The following is an 18,638-nucleotide window of genomic DNA, read 5'->3' as shown; positions in this document are numbered from 1 at the left end:
TAGCTTATTGAATGGCTTCTCTTTTGGCACCTTGTCATATACCTTTTCCAGATCGACAAAACTTAAATATAGATCTTTGTTATATTCCCATGCTTTCTAAACTATTTGTCGTAAAGTGAAGATCTGATCCTGACAGTCTCTATTTGGCCCAAATCCAGCTTGTTCTTCACCAAGCTTTTCTTCCACAATTCTTCTCAACCGTTTCTCGAGTATACTTGCATAGATCTTGCCAGGAACACTCAGTAATGAAATGGCTCTGTAATTCTCACATTCAGTTTTATTTCCCTTTTTATATATGGGTATGTACTATCAGAGCTCTACTCCAATCATCAGGAAATTGTCCCTCTGTCCAGGCATTCTAAACTATGCAGTGCAGCCACTATAAGACTTTTATACCACCATACTTCAGCATTTCTGGTCGAATATCATCTATTCCTGCTGCCTTTCCACATTTCAAGCCTTTGATGGCTTTTTCTACTTCAAGTATGGATATGTATTCCTGACTGCATGCCTGGTCAGTGTTTTTTTACCACTGTGCTATCATTACTGCTTGTTTCATTTAGCAGTTTTTGAAATTAATTACTCCATACTTCAAGGATATCTTTTTCTCCCATTTTCATGTCACCGTTATCATCTCTAACTCCTTTTACAGCACTCTTTCCTCCATTCCGAAGCTTCTTCAACAACCTCCAGAATATTTTGCCACCTTCTTGATATTTATTTTTTCTGTGTTCTTGCCAAAGTCCTCCCATGACTTTTGTTTAGCTAGTTTTACACAGTGTTTAGCTTTCTTACATTTGTCTCCGTATTCTCTAAGAGCACAAGCTGACTTATTTGCCAGGAACTTTTGATATGCTTTCTTCTTTTCCTTCACTGCCTCTTTAACTTCTTGTGTCCACCATGGAGTTCTGATTTTTCTATCCTTGTAGACAACCTCACCACATGCCTCTCTGGCTGAATCAATCAGTGTTTTCTTCAAGGCTTGCCACTGAATCTCCAAGGTTTGGTTCTTAGTGTGTTGCCCAGATATGACAATAGTGAACTGAGAAGGAGAACTGAGATAATGAATAGCAAGATGGCTGAGTTGTGTGAGAGAAAGAAGATTCACAATTTGTAAATCTGTGGAGTGAATTTGAAGGAAAATTGGAATGGTTTAAAGCTAATAGATTACATTTGAATGGGTTTGGTGTTGGGCATTTAGAAAGGCTATTATTTTTTGATAAGGCAGAGTTAAGAAGTTAAGGTAGTGAATGATCACAGTCTACTTGTGAAACAGGATAGCACAACTAAACAGATTGTGCGACAGGAGGAAGATGGATACGAAGGCTGAAGCTGTGGTTGCAGAAGCACAAGGTGATGAAATGCATAAAGGTGAATATGAGGAGTGTAGGAATAGAAATCAGTTGTGGTCAGACCAAAGAGAGAGGTGTGGTATAGCAGTTAAAATAGAGAATGTTGGTGCTGGTAGAATTCCCTCAAAGACATAGTGATTGTTATATTTGTACACAAATGCAAGGAGTATTCAAAAAACGAGAGCTGAGTTCGTTGCATTGATTGAGTCAGTATGCCCAAAGATATTGGAATAAGTGAAACTTGGTGGTCTGATGAGGATGTGATGTCGGGAATAGAAATGGAAGGATATATAATTTTCCAGAAGAACAGAAATGTGAAAGGACAAGGAAGGGGGGGGGGGGGAGTGCTGTTAATGACTGAGAGGAATTGTGTCCACAAAGTGTGGAAGTTGATAGTGCATGCACAGATTTTGAATCTAATAAGTTTAGTTTAATCCTTTATCCAAGTGTGAGCAAACAAGGTTTGAGAATAAATAAATCAGTACATTGGGTAGATGAGCTGAGCAAAAAAGATGATGACAATACATGGAAATTCACAAGCCAGTAATCTGACACAGGCAATGTATAAATGCATACCAAGGGTTAAGCGAGTGAATAGAGTAGGAGTGAAATGGATGAAATCAAGCAAGCTGTGTTTGAAAAGAAATGCTGTGGAGGAGGTACAAGACAGCTGGTAGTGATCAAGTCCATGAAGAGTATAAAGTGCAGGCTAGGAAGGCGACAAGTACGGTAAAGAAAGAAAAGGTGCAGTATGAGAGAAGATTGGCTAGGCCAAGGTTAACTCAAGGGAATTTTTCCACTATACAGAAAGCAAGAGAAAGAATAATTATGGTAGGTTGACACTAGTGGATAGTCATGGCAGCAGAATAAAGTGGAATTATTGAATGCACAATTTATCAGTGTATATCATACTGGTGGTATACCCTATATATCATACTGGTGTAAATGATGCAGTGCAATATATAGAAGGCAGGCAAGTATTACGAGAATTGGAAGTGAAATAATCCCAGGTGTATCAGGTGTTAATTGGGTTAATAAGGCTGTGGGAAAGTATAACATATCACCACGTATTCTTAATGAATGTGCACAACAGTTGGCTATGCCCATGATCTGGTTATTTAATGAACGTCTTGCAGTGGGTAGGGTTCCTAAGGAGTGGAAAGAAGGCAAAATAGTACAACTCCACAAGGTGTTAGAGAGATTAGTTAGGAATAGAATAAAGGATTGGGTTGATGGGCATAGCATTCTTTATGATAGTCAGCATGGGTTTGTAAAGCGTAGTTCTTGTTTTAGCATTTTACGATAGGGTAATGAGTGTGTTAGATACAAAAGCATTTGATAGATTACCACATGAAAAGTTGGTGTACAAGCTGCAGAGGATTAGAGATTGGCTTTCTGAACAATACAAGCAAGTTGTGTAGGTTGAAGTCTCAAAAAAGGAGGATAACCAGTGACATGGCTCAGGGTTCTGTTCTTGAACCTCTGCTGTTTAACTTGTTTGTAAACGAGTAAACGATATATCATGTGGACTGACTGGGAATCTGCAGTTGTTTGCTGATGAAGCAAAGTTGGGGAGAATTATAAGTTGTACTGCTGATGTTAATTCCCTTCAGGAAGATTTGAACAGACTTTTGATTTGGACAAAGGAATGGGAATTTGGACAAAGGAATCTTGAATCTCATTCACTTCCTGCAGCATGGCACTGTCAATACATTTTGGACTGCAGAAATATAAGGCTGTGCACTATAATGACAGTGCCATGCTGCAGGAAGTGAATGAGATTCAAGATATGAGAGCGATGGTTTAGTAAATTGAAGTTAAAAGGGCATATTGCAAGTGTTGCAAAGGCTATACATTGTAGTACTGCTATGATAAGAAGTACTCTTACGTGTAGCGATAAGGAAGTGGTTATGACACTATAAAGCACTGGTCAGATACTTGGACTACTGTATTCAAATTTGGTCATCTGATTTTTAGTGTGATGTGGAAACATTATGTTCAGAGCAGTGGCGTAGCTAGAGCTGTCCCTGAGTTTACCGCCCCTCTCAATACACATCAAAAATACTACAAAAAGCCAAAACAACGTATAGGGAAATAAATTAAAACACTATGTTTATTTTTGAAGTAAAATTTTAATTTCAACATTCTAAAATGTTATTTTTCTTGCTTTTCTGTTAGCAAAATCGATGACATTGGCGAAGTCTATTTCATAGTAATGTAGGTAATTCTTAATCTAATTTTATTTAGAAAAACTCCTCTCACAACTAGCAACACTTACAGCAATTGTGAGGAAAATTCACAGTAGTATTACAATATTTGGAACTGAGTTCTCGAGACTGTATTTTAGAATTAACTGCAAAAGTTCAAAAATGTTCAAAGTGCCACCTGGGGGGGGGGGGGGGAGAACTACCCCCCCCCCCCCCCCGACACTGGTTCAGAGGGGTCTAGAGACAAGTGACTAAGACAATAACAAGACTTTGCTATGTATGGAGAGAGGTTGAAGAAATGTGGATTGCAGAGTTTGGTAGATAAGAGTTTCGAAAAGAGGTGATATGATAGAGATTTAAGTTAGTGAGAGGATTTTATCAGATTAATTCAGATGGGAAAAAGAAGGCGAGAGGGAAAAAACCAGAGGCCATCCCTGGAAGTTATGTAAGAGTGTGGTAAAGAGTGATGTGAAGAGTATATTTTTTTCAAGGAGAACTGTCAGTGAATGAAATGCAATACCAGGATGTGTTGTTAATGCAATGAGGGTTAAGGATTTTAAGATAAATGATAATTCGGAATGATTATAATCATTCCGAAGAAAAAAGTAATAATAATTATTATTACTTTTTTTTTCAGAAATAGCTGCAGAAAAAAAAATCATCTGCATTCCAGTGTCTAGGGAATTTCTTATTCCAGAAACTTTGACATGAATCACTCGAAGCGTTCTTCTGTTATACCAAAATTCTGCATCTAAAATACTTTGTGTTCATTAGGAATTTAGATTTTTTTTTCTCACCTTATGGATAAAGAATTAACCTTTTGGAACACAGAACTGGTTGTTACTACACAAACTACTACCTTTGAATTAAAGAAATAATGTATATTATACCCTATTTCTTTAATTTATAGTTTTAAGAGAATGGTATCACCTTAATGATACCATTCTCATCTTAATCTCATCAAATCTTTGTGCAATTAAGAAGTTGATTTGTTCACACTCTATCTGTGTCAATTGCTTTTCACAACCTTTAATGCTGACTAATGCAGGCTAACTGTTCATCACTTGTGTCCCCCCTTCCTCTTTGTAGCTGAAGGTGATCAATTGTACAGTTGACTGACTGTAAATGTTTAAGTTATTTTTGATTATACAGACCACACATTGATTCTTCATGTTGATTTTATGTAGGTGATTAATTTAAGCTAATGTAATATTTTGACATTGAGGGGAGTGATGGAATTCTATATTTTGATTTTTATAATTTCATACTTTCTAGTTCTCTTCTTTCTTATATTTCCCATTATTATATACTTTTGTACTTTATGTTGTCATTTTGTGTGGTTTATACCTTTATTCTTGTGCATGGTTCCTGACTAACAATCCTTTGTGTTCTATGATCAATGTATGATTTCCTGCCATGTACTTTTGTTCTGTTCCCTTGCTATTTCTTCATTAACCTCAATTACAAGCTTGATCCCCAAATTTTGTCACTCTCCAATAGTAGGTCACATTGTCTTCACTATAAAATATTGGATATGTATTAGCCTTTTGTTTAAAGTAGCAATGTGCATTGTAAAATTGTGGTATTCAAAATTCTGTATACTATTCTATGCTGGTTTACTTTCACCTATCCTTCTCACTCGTTAAACCCAATCCCCAACCCTTCATTTTGCTATAGCTAACAAAATTTGTTTTCATCTGTCTTTACAGCTGAATCCCAATATGAATTTGAATTAGCTTTTGTGACTACAAACATCAAACGCAAAAAATATATTTTATTATCATTATATTTTTTTGAAATAGCACAATACTAAATAATAAATTAACTGTTTATATAAGGAGGGAAAAAATCGACTTTCATTAGGTTGCTTTATTTTCTAACAAAAAACACTAATAAATCTTATGCAGTTCTTTCTACATTATTCCTCATAGCTGTATTCTGAGCTGATGGTTTTCAGTAGCGAGTTTAATATACATGCAGACCTTTGCTCTCCTTTAAGACATAGTGATCCTCCTCTTTCACCTATTACCATGTCAATGCAGATACTAAATGTTGCTGTTGTTCTGGTTGATTAAATTAAAAATATTAATTTTAAAAAAATAGTGAATGAAAATTCCATGGATTGTGAAATCATTTGTTAGGAAATTCAGTTCACTATTATAAAGGTTTTGAACTTCCATGGGAACTTAAAGTGACATTGGTTCTAAGGCTTAGGCTAGGATCTTTTCATAATCTATTACAACACAAAATTTTTTCATAGCGGTGTTTGCTATAAGTTAAAAAGGGTGTTAAAAAATTAATCTAGTTTATGAACTAGGTCTGTGAAATTTTTCACTTACTTTACAAATAAGCCTGCTGGAAAGATACGGTTGTACAATACTAAAGCAACTAGCTTTGATATTATTTAACTGTATTTTAATTACTCAAAGGAATTTCCTGAAATATATTTTAATCATCCAAAAATTAATTCCTTATCCAATGTCCCAGTTTTGGAGCAGGCCATAAAATTCAGAACAGAAATAATGAGGTAAAAAAAAACATTTTTAAATATTAAATGAACAAGATGACTATTCTCAAATTAAATATATCTAAAACAAAGAGAATTAGTCACTTAAGGTATATTAAAAATAATCCAAAAATATTTCAATTCATTTTAAACTTATTAATTTAAGCTGTTGAAAATTAGCTTGAAATGCATTTTAAAACTAAATTGCAATACATTAAAAAAAAAATTACCACAGAATTCACAGGAAAAGGAATGCCAATTAGTGCAGACATTAATGGAGCAATATCAGCTTGGTTTACATCTATTCGCCTCACTGTGGATAATTTCCATTCTACATGCATTAAAAAAAATAAAATAAGTAAAATTAAACATTATGTTAGATTATGTAATATTTACGCTCATAAATAGCATAAATATTACATATTTATGCTGTTTATGCACTTGAACACTTACAGTAACATGTAGGTTATTCATAATTTAGAAAATTCTTCAAAACACAGAATGAGTATGCATTTTGATAAAAAATTATAATAGTTAACAAAATAATCCTAAACTTTTATGCTGGCATTTTTTATACTTAAGAGAAAAAAGGAATTATATACGTGACAATAATTAAGTGGCAACCCTAGCAATACTAATAACACTGCCACTTAGTGACCTTGCTCTAAGTACATTTTTGTAGAAAATTTTTTTCTCTCTGATGAAGTATGTATATGTAACATTCATATGAAAATTCAGTTTTATTTTATTAAAAATGTTTAATACTGATTTTCAAGTTTAAAGATTTCAAATATTTCAAACATTCCTTTTATTTACATAATATAAATAAAAGGAATGTTTCATAAGTAGTGAGAATGAACACTGCTTGGCTGTAAATGATTTGCATCAATAAAGGTACCTGTCACATGGATCAAGACACTTGAATGTTAATGAATGTCAAAAGTCAGAACTAGCATACATGTCAAACTTGTGATGACATTCAATGAATATCAATGCAACAGTTGTGTTATATTGTGTGTATACTTCTGAACTGTTACAGAATCCAATTTTCAATGCCAGTAGTGAAAAATATTTTATACATTTCACATATTAAGATGCATTACTGATAGTAAGCAATATGCACAGTAATAGTATTCAAATGGTGAAAACATTTTTAAGATGTAAAAGTATGCTGGATAAGCAATCCAAGACAAAAATTCAGCATACATTCAACAGCTCAAGTTAAAAATTCCAGCTTTTCACTGAGCATACACCATAACAACTGTCAAAAAAAATCACAGACAAATCCATAGCATATATTATAAGGGCCAAATGAACTAAACTTGCCTCCTGTTCAAATGGCAGTTGAGCTTTCTGGTCCTTTGCCAAGGCTGTTGGGGAAAACTTCTGTCCTAACATGTTTCCACTTCACTCTCATTCTGATGGGAAAATGGCAACATCGCCTAAAGAATAGGCAGTCCTCTTGACAAGAGTACTTTCTTCCAGCTCATTTAGATGACCAAGGCAAATCTCCTACCACTATTCAATGAACTACCCACAGCTCTCCTCATCTGATCATTTGACAGAAGATATCTGAAAAATACTCAATAGCCTGATAATAATTCTTTTGTGCCACATGGTATCTCTCCAGTTGTCCTAAAAACTTTGTCCACTATCGCCTATATAATCTGTCATTGTCATCTGATATTTTTACTCAACAGCATAGAAATGAGCCTTTATCTAGAGTCTGTTCCTTAAAAGAGAGAAATACAGCTATCAAACTACTGTCCCATTGTCCTTACCACAAATTTCATTAGTGAGACACAGCTGGCAGTTAGCAGATATAGTTAGTGGGATAGAATGTGAAGGATATAGTGTGTTCAGAAAGGATAGAGAAAAAAGAATGGGGAAAGGAGTATTACTGATGATAGCCAATGAAATGCAAACAAAGAGAGTAGAAGTTCAACTGCAGGCCAGTGAAAACAGCAAATTTGAGGCCATCTGGTGTGAGATAGTGGCCAGCAGAACAAAATATACAGTTGGATGCTTCTATAGACCAGGCGATGGAAAATATGATGGGGATAGTATGTATTGGCAGATAAGCTCAGTGAGTAGAGGGACGGTAATTATTATGAGAAATTCAACTATCAGAACAAAGATTAGAAAAGAGGAGAGGATGTCGTGACGACTTTTTTCCTGTCGTGTTCTAATTTACCATCTAGTTCAAGTCACTTTTATAAATAAAATAACTAATTGAGAAGTGATCACCGATCCAAAAGTAGGGAAATTTATATTTATACTGCGCCACCCTATTCTTAGATTAGTCTATATAAATAGTAGGATCAATTCTAAATTAGTTTAGCAGTCATCTCATTAGGCCGAATTATTTATTATCATTTTTACTTGGGGTTCCCGCTAGATTCGAATATTCATGAACGGTGCAATAATAAGGAATTCAGGCAAACACAATATTTAGATCAACAAAATAAAACATTTAATATATGATATGGTTAACAAATACAAGAATTCTATTTTAAAATGGAACTATACAATTAACTTAATATTTCTTCTTAGGTCACTCATTCCAATTCAACGTTCTAACTTTCATATACAATTCACAGTCTCAAAAACACAATTCTTCTTATTTCAAGTCAATATAACAACTTCACATTTAATCAGTCTTCACAAATCTATCAGCTCAATGTTTATATTCACAGCAGGCAATACTCTATGTAAGCAATATTCCAAACAAATATATTCCGGTCCTTCAGCATCGGAGATATATTACAGTTAATGCTAAAATAGACAAACTTATACAACTACTCTTACCAGACAAATTCTTCAATACATCAAATTATTGAGAGAGCACTTTTGAATTAACTTAATTAACGTTAGCGGAACACACATAATAAAAATCTGCACAGTTTTAACTGTACTACTGTTAGTCGCACTTCACTATTCAAAACAACAGTAATTAGGTACTGATATCTTTTCTTGTTCACTTTTCTCCAAGTAATCAATATAACCTTTTCCTAGGGCAACATAGAATTTAAAATCGTAATCCAGATTAACTGGAACTAATCAGAATTTTCGCATTGACTGTCCAGTTTCCTTTTATCTGATTACGGCATCAACCTTTCTTCATAACAACAGCTGATTTCGCTTATAATATTAAACTTTATGTTTCACTACTTATAGGTTCACTTCCGAACACTAAACTCATAAATTTCTGCCCTGAGGATTTTATAATCTTGGTTCCGCAAAACTCTCTCCTCACTCGCTCAATAATAATTCTTCTCCCCTGCCTGTCTTATCTATGACCTTCCTTCTCTTTCTGCTTTCTCTCTCTGACCTTCACTCCCACCTTACGTTCGAACGCCACGCTCTATTCCACTCGTGGTTGTTTACGCGTGCGTTTCCATGACAATAGACTAAACGTAAACATTTCGCCAATGTAATGTATGCTATATCACTGCTACATGAGTGATTACATAACATTAAATATTTCACAAATAAGAACAATATAATATGTAAGCTATTTCTTCAACTTTTTGATTACGTATACAGTTAAATATAAAAACACTTTACGTTACACCATATATATTTAGTTATACAAGATTCTATACATTTTATTATTTTATAAGTTAATAATAGGTCAGGTTTTAAATAAATATTTAATTAGTAATTCTTATTTAAGGAATAATAAATAAATTTATATAAACCATGATTAATATTTAATAAGCAATGTTAAATGTGAATGAAAAATAATAAATTACATAACATAGCTTCATTCACAATTTAACATAGGCTCACCCTTTCTTTGAAAAATTTTTATTATAAGAAAAATTTTTCTTTTTACACTAGGCTCCTTTAAAAAAAACTGGATTACATATTCCTTTTCGATTTTTCAAGTAATAGCCAGTTTTACTGAAACTTGGTTCTTTATTATGTTTTGTGCCTTTATTCTCTTTCAGATTATCATCAATTCTCTTATTACTATTATTATCAAATTCTGCATGTCTTTCAAGTTTGTAGTATAGGATTCTCTCTTTTGAATTAAATTCATGTTTTCCATTATTAGAACTAGGTTTTTGTTGTCTCACAACTTGGTGGTTTGTTCTACGATGTAGATTAGACATTTTACCAAAATTGACTTCAACCGTTAGTTTACTATCAGTGGTAACTTCTGATTTGGGCTTTGTTACTACTACTTTTTGTTCATCAGTAAGAAGAGGAGTATCAGATTGAATGTGTACATGAGAGTTATCACCACTATCTCTATTAGATGATTGATTCACAGCTGATTTTTCTTTAGTAGATGGTCCCGATTCAAGTGGCAATCTAAACTGTTTTGTTTGATACTTAGTCTTATCATAATCATGAATTTCATTTCTTCTGGTATATCTCCTCTTGTTCATCAGGGTTATTTCCTTCTTAGAAAAGTCACAAGAAAATTGATATCTTGCTAAGAAGTTTGTTCCCAAGATAATGTGAGAACTTAGATTGGAAGTAGTGGGGACAACAAGTAGGTCTTGCCACACGTACAGTCCAAATTCTGGTAGGTATATTCTTGCTCGAATCTTTTCATACGCTACGAAGTTTGGATCTGAAAGAGTAGTAATTTTTACAGGTTGTCTAAGTTTGGCAATACTATTCCTTAACTTATGTCTTATACTTTGGAGATAGTCCTTTCTAATAGTTGAAGCATTACATCCAGTATCTAATAAAATACTACACTTAGAACCTAGGATTTCTCCTCTAACTGTCATCATTCTTTCATTAGGTGCCTGGTGTTTCTGAAATCCATTTTTTCTTCTGTGGGGTTTGTATCCAAACTTTGAGTTCCATCTGTTGTTATAGTAGTCTTCCTTGTTATGGAAACAGTTCCTGGCATAATGTCCAACCTTGTTGCAATTATAACACCTAAGAAGATTTCTTTGCTTTGTCTCTGTCTTGGATTGAGGAATAGCAGACATTTGTTGTCTAACATCATTTAATCCTCGCATTACTTTATCTAGACTACTTAAAATAGGTTGACTTTGTTTTTCAACTTCATGTTTGATCATCTCATCAATTTTTGTAGTGGGGTTTTGATTTTCTTGAGACTTCAAATTAATAGCTGATAACTGTCTCACAACTTCATTAAGACTATCCATTATTGGCTGATTTAACTTATTCACCTCCTGGTGAATTAGGGATTTCACTTCTGTCATCAGTTTCTTGTCAAATTGTTCCTTACTTTCAGTTATACAATTAACATTACTTGAGTTTTCTCCAATATTCTTTGCTTTTCCTTTTTCAACTTTACTTCTCCTTTCTATTTCTGATTGGTTGAATGAACTATCAGTCTTATTCACAATATTCACAAGACTTGCATTGTTTGAGGGATAAAGGTCTCCTAATATTTGTTCTTTTTCCTTAACACTTTTGAGACACTCTTCCAAAGTAGAAATTTTCTTCTTGTAGGCTGTTTCTCTTAATTCTTGCCTGACACCTTGTCTAAATTGTTGGAACACAGCCCAATCTAAGTGAGGTTTATCTTCACCAGTAATATTCAAACTGTTGGCCAACGTTAATAACCGATTGTGAAAATCAGTAACAGTCTCTTTATCCTTTTGAACAATTTTCTGCAATTTCCATAAGTTAGGACCTACACTTCTAAGTTTACAAAATTGAGACAATAAAGTGTCTTTAAATTTAGAATACTCAAAAGTTTCTCGAAGTATTGGAGAAGAATGCAAAAATGTTTTTGCTTTACCTACTAATTTGCTTCTAATCAAAACTAGCAATTGAAAATCAGTCCAACCTGCAATTTCTCTAAGTTTTTCAACATAGGTAAAGAAGAATAGTACATCATCTGATTCTTCACCTGAATATTGGGGAAAAACCTGTTGCGGGTTTACCGTACGAAAGAATTCACTGTCGTTCATTTCAGAGCTTGATGTGACAGCCATAATGATTAATAAATTATTATCTCAATAAATACAATAATCTTTCTACTTTAAATAAACTTTTATCTTTGCCTGAGTCCAGATTATAACCAGTTCACTGTGATTTAATTATTTCACCTTCTAAAATTTCAGGGAGTATTTCTACGATTGTCATCACTAAATTTAAATTCAATTTCTTAATTTATAGTTATTAAATTTAATTCCCATCGATCAAATCACATCCTGTCGACTGCGCCATTTGTCGTGACGACTTTTTTCCTGTCGTGTTCTAATTTACCATCTAGTTCAAGTCACTTTTATAAATAAAATAACTAATTGAGAAGTGATCACCGATCCAAAAGTAGGGAAATTTATATTTATACTGCGCCACCCTATTCTTAGATTAGTCTATATAAATAGTAGGATCAATTCTAAATTAGTTTAGCAGTCATCTCATTAGGCCGAATTATTTATTATCATTTTAAGGCAAATCTCCTACCACTATTCAATGAACTACCCACAGCTCTCCTCATCTGATCATTTGACAGAAGATATCTGAAAAATACTCAATAGCCTGATAATAATTCTTTTGTGCCACATGGTATCTCTCCAGTTGTCCTAAAAACTTTGTCCACTATCGCCTATATAATCTGTCATTGTCATCTGATATTTTTACTCAACAGCATAGAAATGAGCCTTTATCTAGAGTCTGTTCCTTAAAAGAGAGAAATACAGCTATCAAACTACTGTCCCATTGTCCTTACCACAAATTTCATTAGTGAGACACAGCTGGCAGTTAGCAGATATAGTTAGTGGGATAGAATGTGAAGGATATAGTGTGTTCAGAAAGGATAGAGAAAAAAGAATGGGGAAAGGAGTATTACTGATGATAGCCAATGAAATGCAAACAAAGAGAGTAGAAGTTCAACTGCAGGCCAGTGAAAACAGCAAATTTGAGGCCATCTGGTGTGAGATAGTGGCCAGCAGAACAAAATATACAGTTGGATGCTTCTATAGACCAGGCGATGGAAAATATGATGGGGATAGTATGTATTGGCAGATAAGCTCAGTGAGTAGAGGGACGGTAATTATTATGAGAAATTCAACTATCAGAACAAAGATTAGAAAAGAGGAGAGGATGTCGTGACGACTTTTTTCCTGTCGTGTTCTAATTTACCATCTAGTTCAAGTCACTTTTATAAATAAAATAACTAATTGAGAAGTGATCACCGATCCAAAAGTAGGGAAATTTATATTTATACTGCGCCACCCTATTCTTAGATTAGTCTATATAAATAGTAGGATCAATTCTAAATTAGTTTAGCAGTCATCTCATTAGGCCGAATTATTTATTATCATTTTTACTTGGGGTTCCCGCTAGATTCGAATATTCATGAACGGTGCAATAATAAGGAATTCAGGCAAACACAATATTTAGATCAACAAAATAAAACATTTAATATATGATATGGTTAACAAATACAAGAATTCTATTTTAAAATGGAACTATACAATTAACTTAATATTTCTTCTTAGGTCACTCATTCCAATTCAACGTTCTAACTTTCATATACAATTCACAGTCTCAAAAACACAATTCTTCTTATTTCAAGTCAATATAACAACTTCACATTTAATCAGTCTTCACAAATCTATCAGCTCAATGTTTATATTCACAGCAGGCAATACTCTATGTAAGCAATATTCCAAACAAATATATTCCGGTCCTTCAGCATCGGAGATATATTACAGTTAATGCTAAAATAGACAAACTTATACAACTACTCTTACCAGACAAATTCTTCAATACATCAAATTATTGAGAGAGCACTTTTGAATTAACTTAATTAACGTTAGCGGAACACACATAATAAAAATCTGCACAGTTTTAACTGTACTACTGTTAGTCGCACTTCACTATTCAAAACAACAGTAATTAGGTACTGATATCTTTTCTTGTTCACTTTTCTCCAAGTAATCAATATAACCTTTTCCTAGGGCAACATAGAATTTAAAATCGTAATCCAGATTAACTGGAACTAATCAGAATTTTCGCATTGACTGTCCAGTTTCCTTTTATCTGATTACGGCATCAACCTTTCTTCATAACAACAGCTGATTTCGCTTATAATATTAAACTTTATGTTTCACTACTTATAGGTTCACTTCCGAACACTAAACTCATAAATTTCTGCCCTGAGGATTTTATAATCTTGGTTCCGCAAAACTCTCTCCTCACTCGCTCAATAATAATTCTTCTCCCCTGCCTGTCTTATCTATGACCTTCCTTCTCTTTCTGCTTTCTCTCTCTGACCTTCACTCCCACCTTACGTTCGAACGCCACGCTCTATTCCACTCGTGGTTGTTTACGCGTGCGTTTCCATGACAATAGACTAAACGTAAACATTTCGCCAATGTAATGTATGCTATATCACTGCTACATGAGTGATTACATAACATTAAATATTTCACAAATAAGAACAATATAATATGTAAGCTATTTCTTCAACTTTTTGATTACGTATACAGTTAAATATAAAAACACTTTACGTTACACCATATATATTTAGTTATACAAGATTCTATACATTTTATTATTTTATAAGTTAATAATAGGTCAGGTTTTAAATAAATATTTAATTAGTAATTCTTATTTAAGGAATAATAAATAAATTTATATAAACCATGATTAATATTTAATAAGCAATGTTAAATGTGAATGAAAAATAATAAATTACATAACATAGCTTCATTCACAATTTAACAAGGACACATGGGAGGAAGGAAATAGAATTTACGCAGTTACCAAGGAATAATTACCCGAGGCAACGTGATGGAATGTACTTAGGGGTTTGAGAGTGCTAGATTGAATAATTCCATTAGAGAATTTTTCTATAACCAATATGATCTATTACCATCAGCTGGCAAGAGTGATCATGTGGTCTAGACCTGGGAAGTGTCTAAATGTGTGGAATTTTTATTTAAGAGGAGATATATATGTGGAATTACAGAGCTAGGGTATAGCAAACTTAGTAGATTGCTTGGATCAGTGCCTTGGCATGTGAAACTGCAAGGGTTGGATGTTGATAGGGTATGGGAAGTAGTAAAGGAGTGTTTGAGGGAAGTAATATCAGACTGCATACTTAGAGTCAGGAGAATAAATCAAGTGGGAGTTAAATGGATGAATACCATCATTACGCTGGAGACTACAAAAACATAAAAATTTATGGAGAGAATTCAAGGAGAAAGGTGACCATAAGAGAAATACAAAGCACAGGCGAGAAGGATAACCAATGTAGTAAGAAAGGAAAAAGCAGAATATGAAAGGAAATTAGCAGTGCAGGTCAAAATAATCGCAAAGAGGTTTTTTTTTTTTTTTTTGGTATGTTGCATGTAAAAGGAAGAATGTTCATGGCAGAATGATTTTAACGAATGCTGATGGCAGGGAGGTAGCTGACTCAGGCAAAATAGTAAATGTACTAAGTGAACACTTTGCAAGAGTATATCATCCAAGTGAAAATATTGCAGCAACAAGAGAAGCAAGGCTTATATGGATGATATAAGCATTGCCTCTCTGGTAAATGAACTGCTCTGGGTTACTCCCAAGAGGGTGGAAGGAGGGGAAAATAGTTCTACTATTTCTCCTCATATTGCAAATTACTGACTAATCAGCATATCAAGAGTCAAGGCAACAGTGAAGTTGGTCAAGAGCAAAATACAGGAATGCATAGATAGAAATGGGATATATGGCATAGATAGAAATGGAACCTATATGGGGGGACCACATGGTTTTAGTCATGTCTCGGTAACTTGCTCACATCTTATAATAGTGACAGCTGAGTTGGATAAAGTTAATGAGTTTACAGTGATACTGCCGGACTTTGCAAAAGCTTTTGACAGGATACTGCATGGAAATCTAATCAATAAATTGCAGCACATGGGGATGGATATAAAGTTGGTGAGGTGGATAAGAGGGTGGTTGATGGAGAGATATCAGAGAGTAGTTTATTCAGGAGTAGAGTCCAGTAGAAGCAGTGTGGCAAAAGTTCCTTGGCTGTTACTATTTAATTTGTTCGTTAACAATACAGGAAGGATCTGTAAGGAACTATTCAGTTGTTTGCCAATGATGCAAAATTGAGTAGAGAAATAGCTAATATAGATTATTTAAAATTTGTAAGATGATTTAGATAGACTGGCAGTCTGAGCAAAGGAGAATGGATGTCAGTTTAATGGTGCAAAGTGTAAGGTTATGCATTTTTTGGAGTGAAAAGATTACCAGCTGTGTACCACATTGATAGAACTGTACTCCAGGAAACAGATGAAGCCAGCAATTTGGGAGTGTTAGTAGATAGGGGAACATATTGCAAAAGTGGTTAGCCCAGATGGCCAACAACCTAAAGGATGCCCAAAAAAAAGTGATGGATGGACAGCCTAAAAGAAGACATGCAGAACATGGATGTTCGCCCTACTGATGCTGTAAACCAAATGAAATAGAGGGCCAAACACAAAACAGCAGACCCTGCAACAAGCAGGACATAATGCTAGGAAGAAGAATTGCAAAAGTGGTTAAAGCAGTTCATCAAAATACTTGGTTACTGAAGAATACCCTGACGAGCAGAGACAAGCAGGTTATTATACCTCTTTATTGAGCCTGAGTAAGATCTCATCTTGATTAGTGTGCATAGATTTGGTCACCTGGGTTTCTTGGAGATGAAGAAGAGGTGGAGAGGATCTACAGGTGAGTGACCAAGATGGTATCAGGTCTATGAAATGAACCTTATGAAGACAGGGTGAAGATTTGTGGGTTACAGAAATTGGTTGACAGGTGGAAAAAGGGGATATGATTGAGACATGCAAAATTTATTGAAGGGTTTTTACAAGATTAATTCAGAGGAAATTTTTCAGAATAGGTCTGTTGGTAGTGGGGAAAACTAGGGGCCCAATCCTTGTGAACTGAGCAAGAGTGTAGTGAGCAAGGGTGTTAGAATTAGATTTATTGCTTGGAAAGTGGTGAATGAGTGGAATAGAGTCTGTTGTGGTTGTCATGACTGAATGAGTTCAAAGCAAAGTATGATAGATACCATGTGAATGTTGGATAGTGCCTGACATGATACTTGGAGCTTCCCTCAGTAAGTCTGACTCCATGGAGTAGCCATAATAATAATAATAACATAGTCTCAGAAGTGATGATGAGGATAATCAACAAACTTCTTTACTACCTGGAGACCCATTAGCTAAGCAGTGATCATAAATATGGATTGTGCCATTTTCAATCTATAGTAAACCTCCTCATTAACCTTGCCCACCTTTGGATCACCACAGAAAGATCTGAAGAAAGAATAACACATGTAATCATGCTTGATAATTAGAAAGCATCTGATCCGATAAAATCTTACCAAACTATCTTATGGTCTCTAGAGCTTAGATTGCCAGTCCATTATTCAGTGCATTTCACAGTGGATAGGCTCCTTCTCATCAAATTTCATCATCAATGCTTGAGTATCTCAGGGTTTTGTACTTTTGCCAATGATTTTCCTCATACATATCAAACTTCAAATCCTATTCACAGTTTTGTTGATTACAATACTCTCCATTCCTCTACTTCATGCAAGAAACCTTGTGGTGCTTAAATGTTTCAAATTTTCCATAACCAATTTTGACACAATGGTTATGGAAAATCTTGAACCATATGAATACCACAAGGTTTCTTGCATGAATCATTTGAGTTAGACAAGAATATTGAATACCAGAATCCTGAATAATTGAGAACGATTCTCAATATATCTTTCTTTCATGTAGAAAAAAGATACTACTTTTCTCTACTTGGACTGACTTTCACATACAGTTTTTCTAGTCATAACCATATCGCACCCATATCCTCCTTTGCTTCCAAAAAAACTTAATATTCTTTTTCATTCAAAATACTTTCATTAATAATAAAAGTAAAACTCCTAACACTATAAATCTCAAATTTGACTAACCTTAAAATACTGTTCTCACATTTAGGACAGTGTACTGAAAACCTCCATAATAATTCTTGATTGCGTTTGAAGAAGGGAAATTTGCCTAATAGGTGATAAGAACATGAGCAGCTACTGGTCAACATCTCTATATGGTTAAACCCCAAACATATCAAACCAACTTCTGTCATAAACAGCATGGAGAAAGCTGTTTCAAAGCTTTCTCCATAAAGATTTTCCATAATTCCGTGCTACACACACCTGGTGCTGCTGTATTATTAGCATTTGTGACGTCTCACATATGGAACTGATATGAAAATATGCCTTTCCCAGATCCTTGTTACTCTCATGGCTTCTCAATTATTTACCTGAAAGTGAAAATCTGATCCTCACAATCCCTATTTGGCCTGAACTCCGTTTATTCTTCTCTCTAAGTTTCCCTTTCTCAAATTTTCTTAGCATCTTCTTGAGTATGCGTGCATAGATCTTATCTGGACCACTCAGCAGGGATATTATTCTGTAAATATCTTGTTCAGCTTTATCATTGTTTCTTTTGTATGTTTGTTTTTTTTAAATGGGTGGCATGAGAGCTCTACTGCAATCATCCAATGCAGTGCAGTCATTGAAAAACTTTTATGCCTCCATATTTCAGCATTTCCATTTCAAGTTTTGATGGCTTTTTCTACTTGAAGTATAGATCAGTA

General features: G+C 34.2%; 1 protein-coding gene across 1 annotated transcript in view; it reads right to left on the bottom strand.

Moving 5' to 3' along the window:
* Window positions 1-18,638, bottom strand: part of LOC150096967 (GPI ethanolamine phosphate transferase 1-like) — a 311,441-nt gene that overhangs the window by 237,858 nt on the left and 54,945 nt on the right. The window contains exon 7 of the mRNA XM_090408103.1: window positions 6,296-6,396. Coding sequence (XP_090264229.1) covers window positions 6,296-6,396 — 101 coding nt within the window. The remainder of the gene's footprint in view (window positions 1-6,295; window positions 6,397-18,638) is intronic.

Source organism: Typopeltis vanoorti, chromosome 18 (genome assembly GCF_054136105.1).
Source record: "Typopeltis vanoorti isolate ZY-2024b chromosome 18, IOZ_Tvanoo_1.0, whole genome shotgun sequence".
NCBI lineage: Eukaryota > Metazoa > Arthropoda > Arachnida > Uropygi > Thelyphonidae > Typopeltis > Typopeltis vanoorti.
This window is presented reverse-complemented; position numbering and strand designations above follow the sequence as displayed.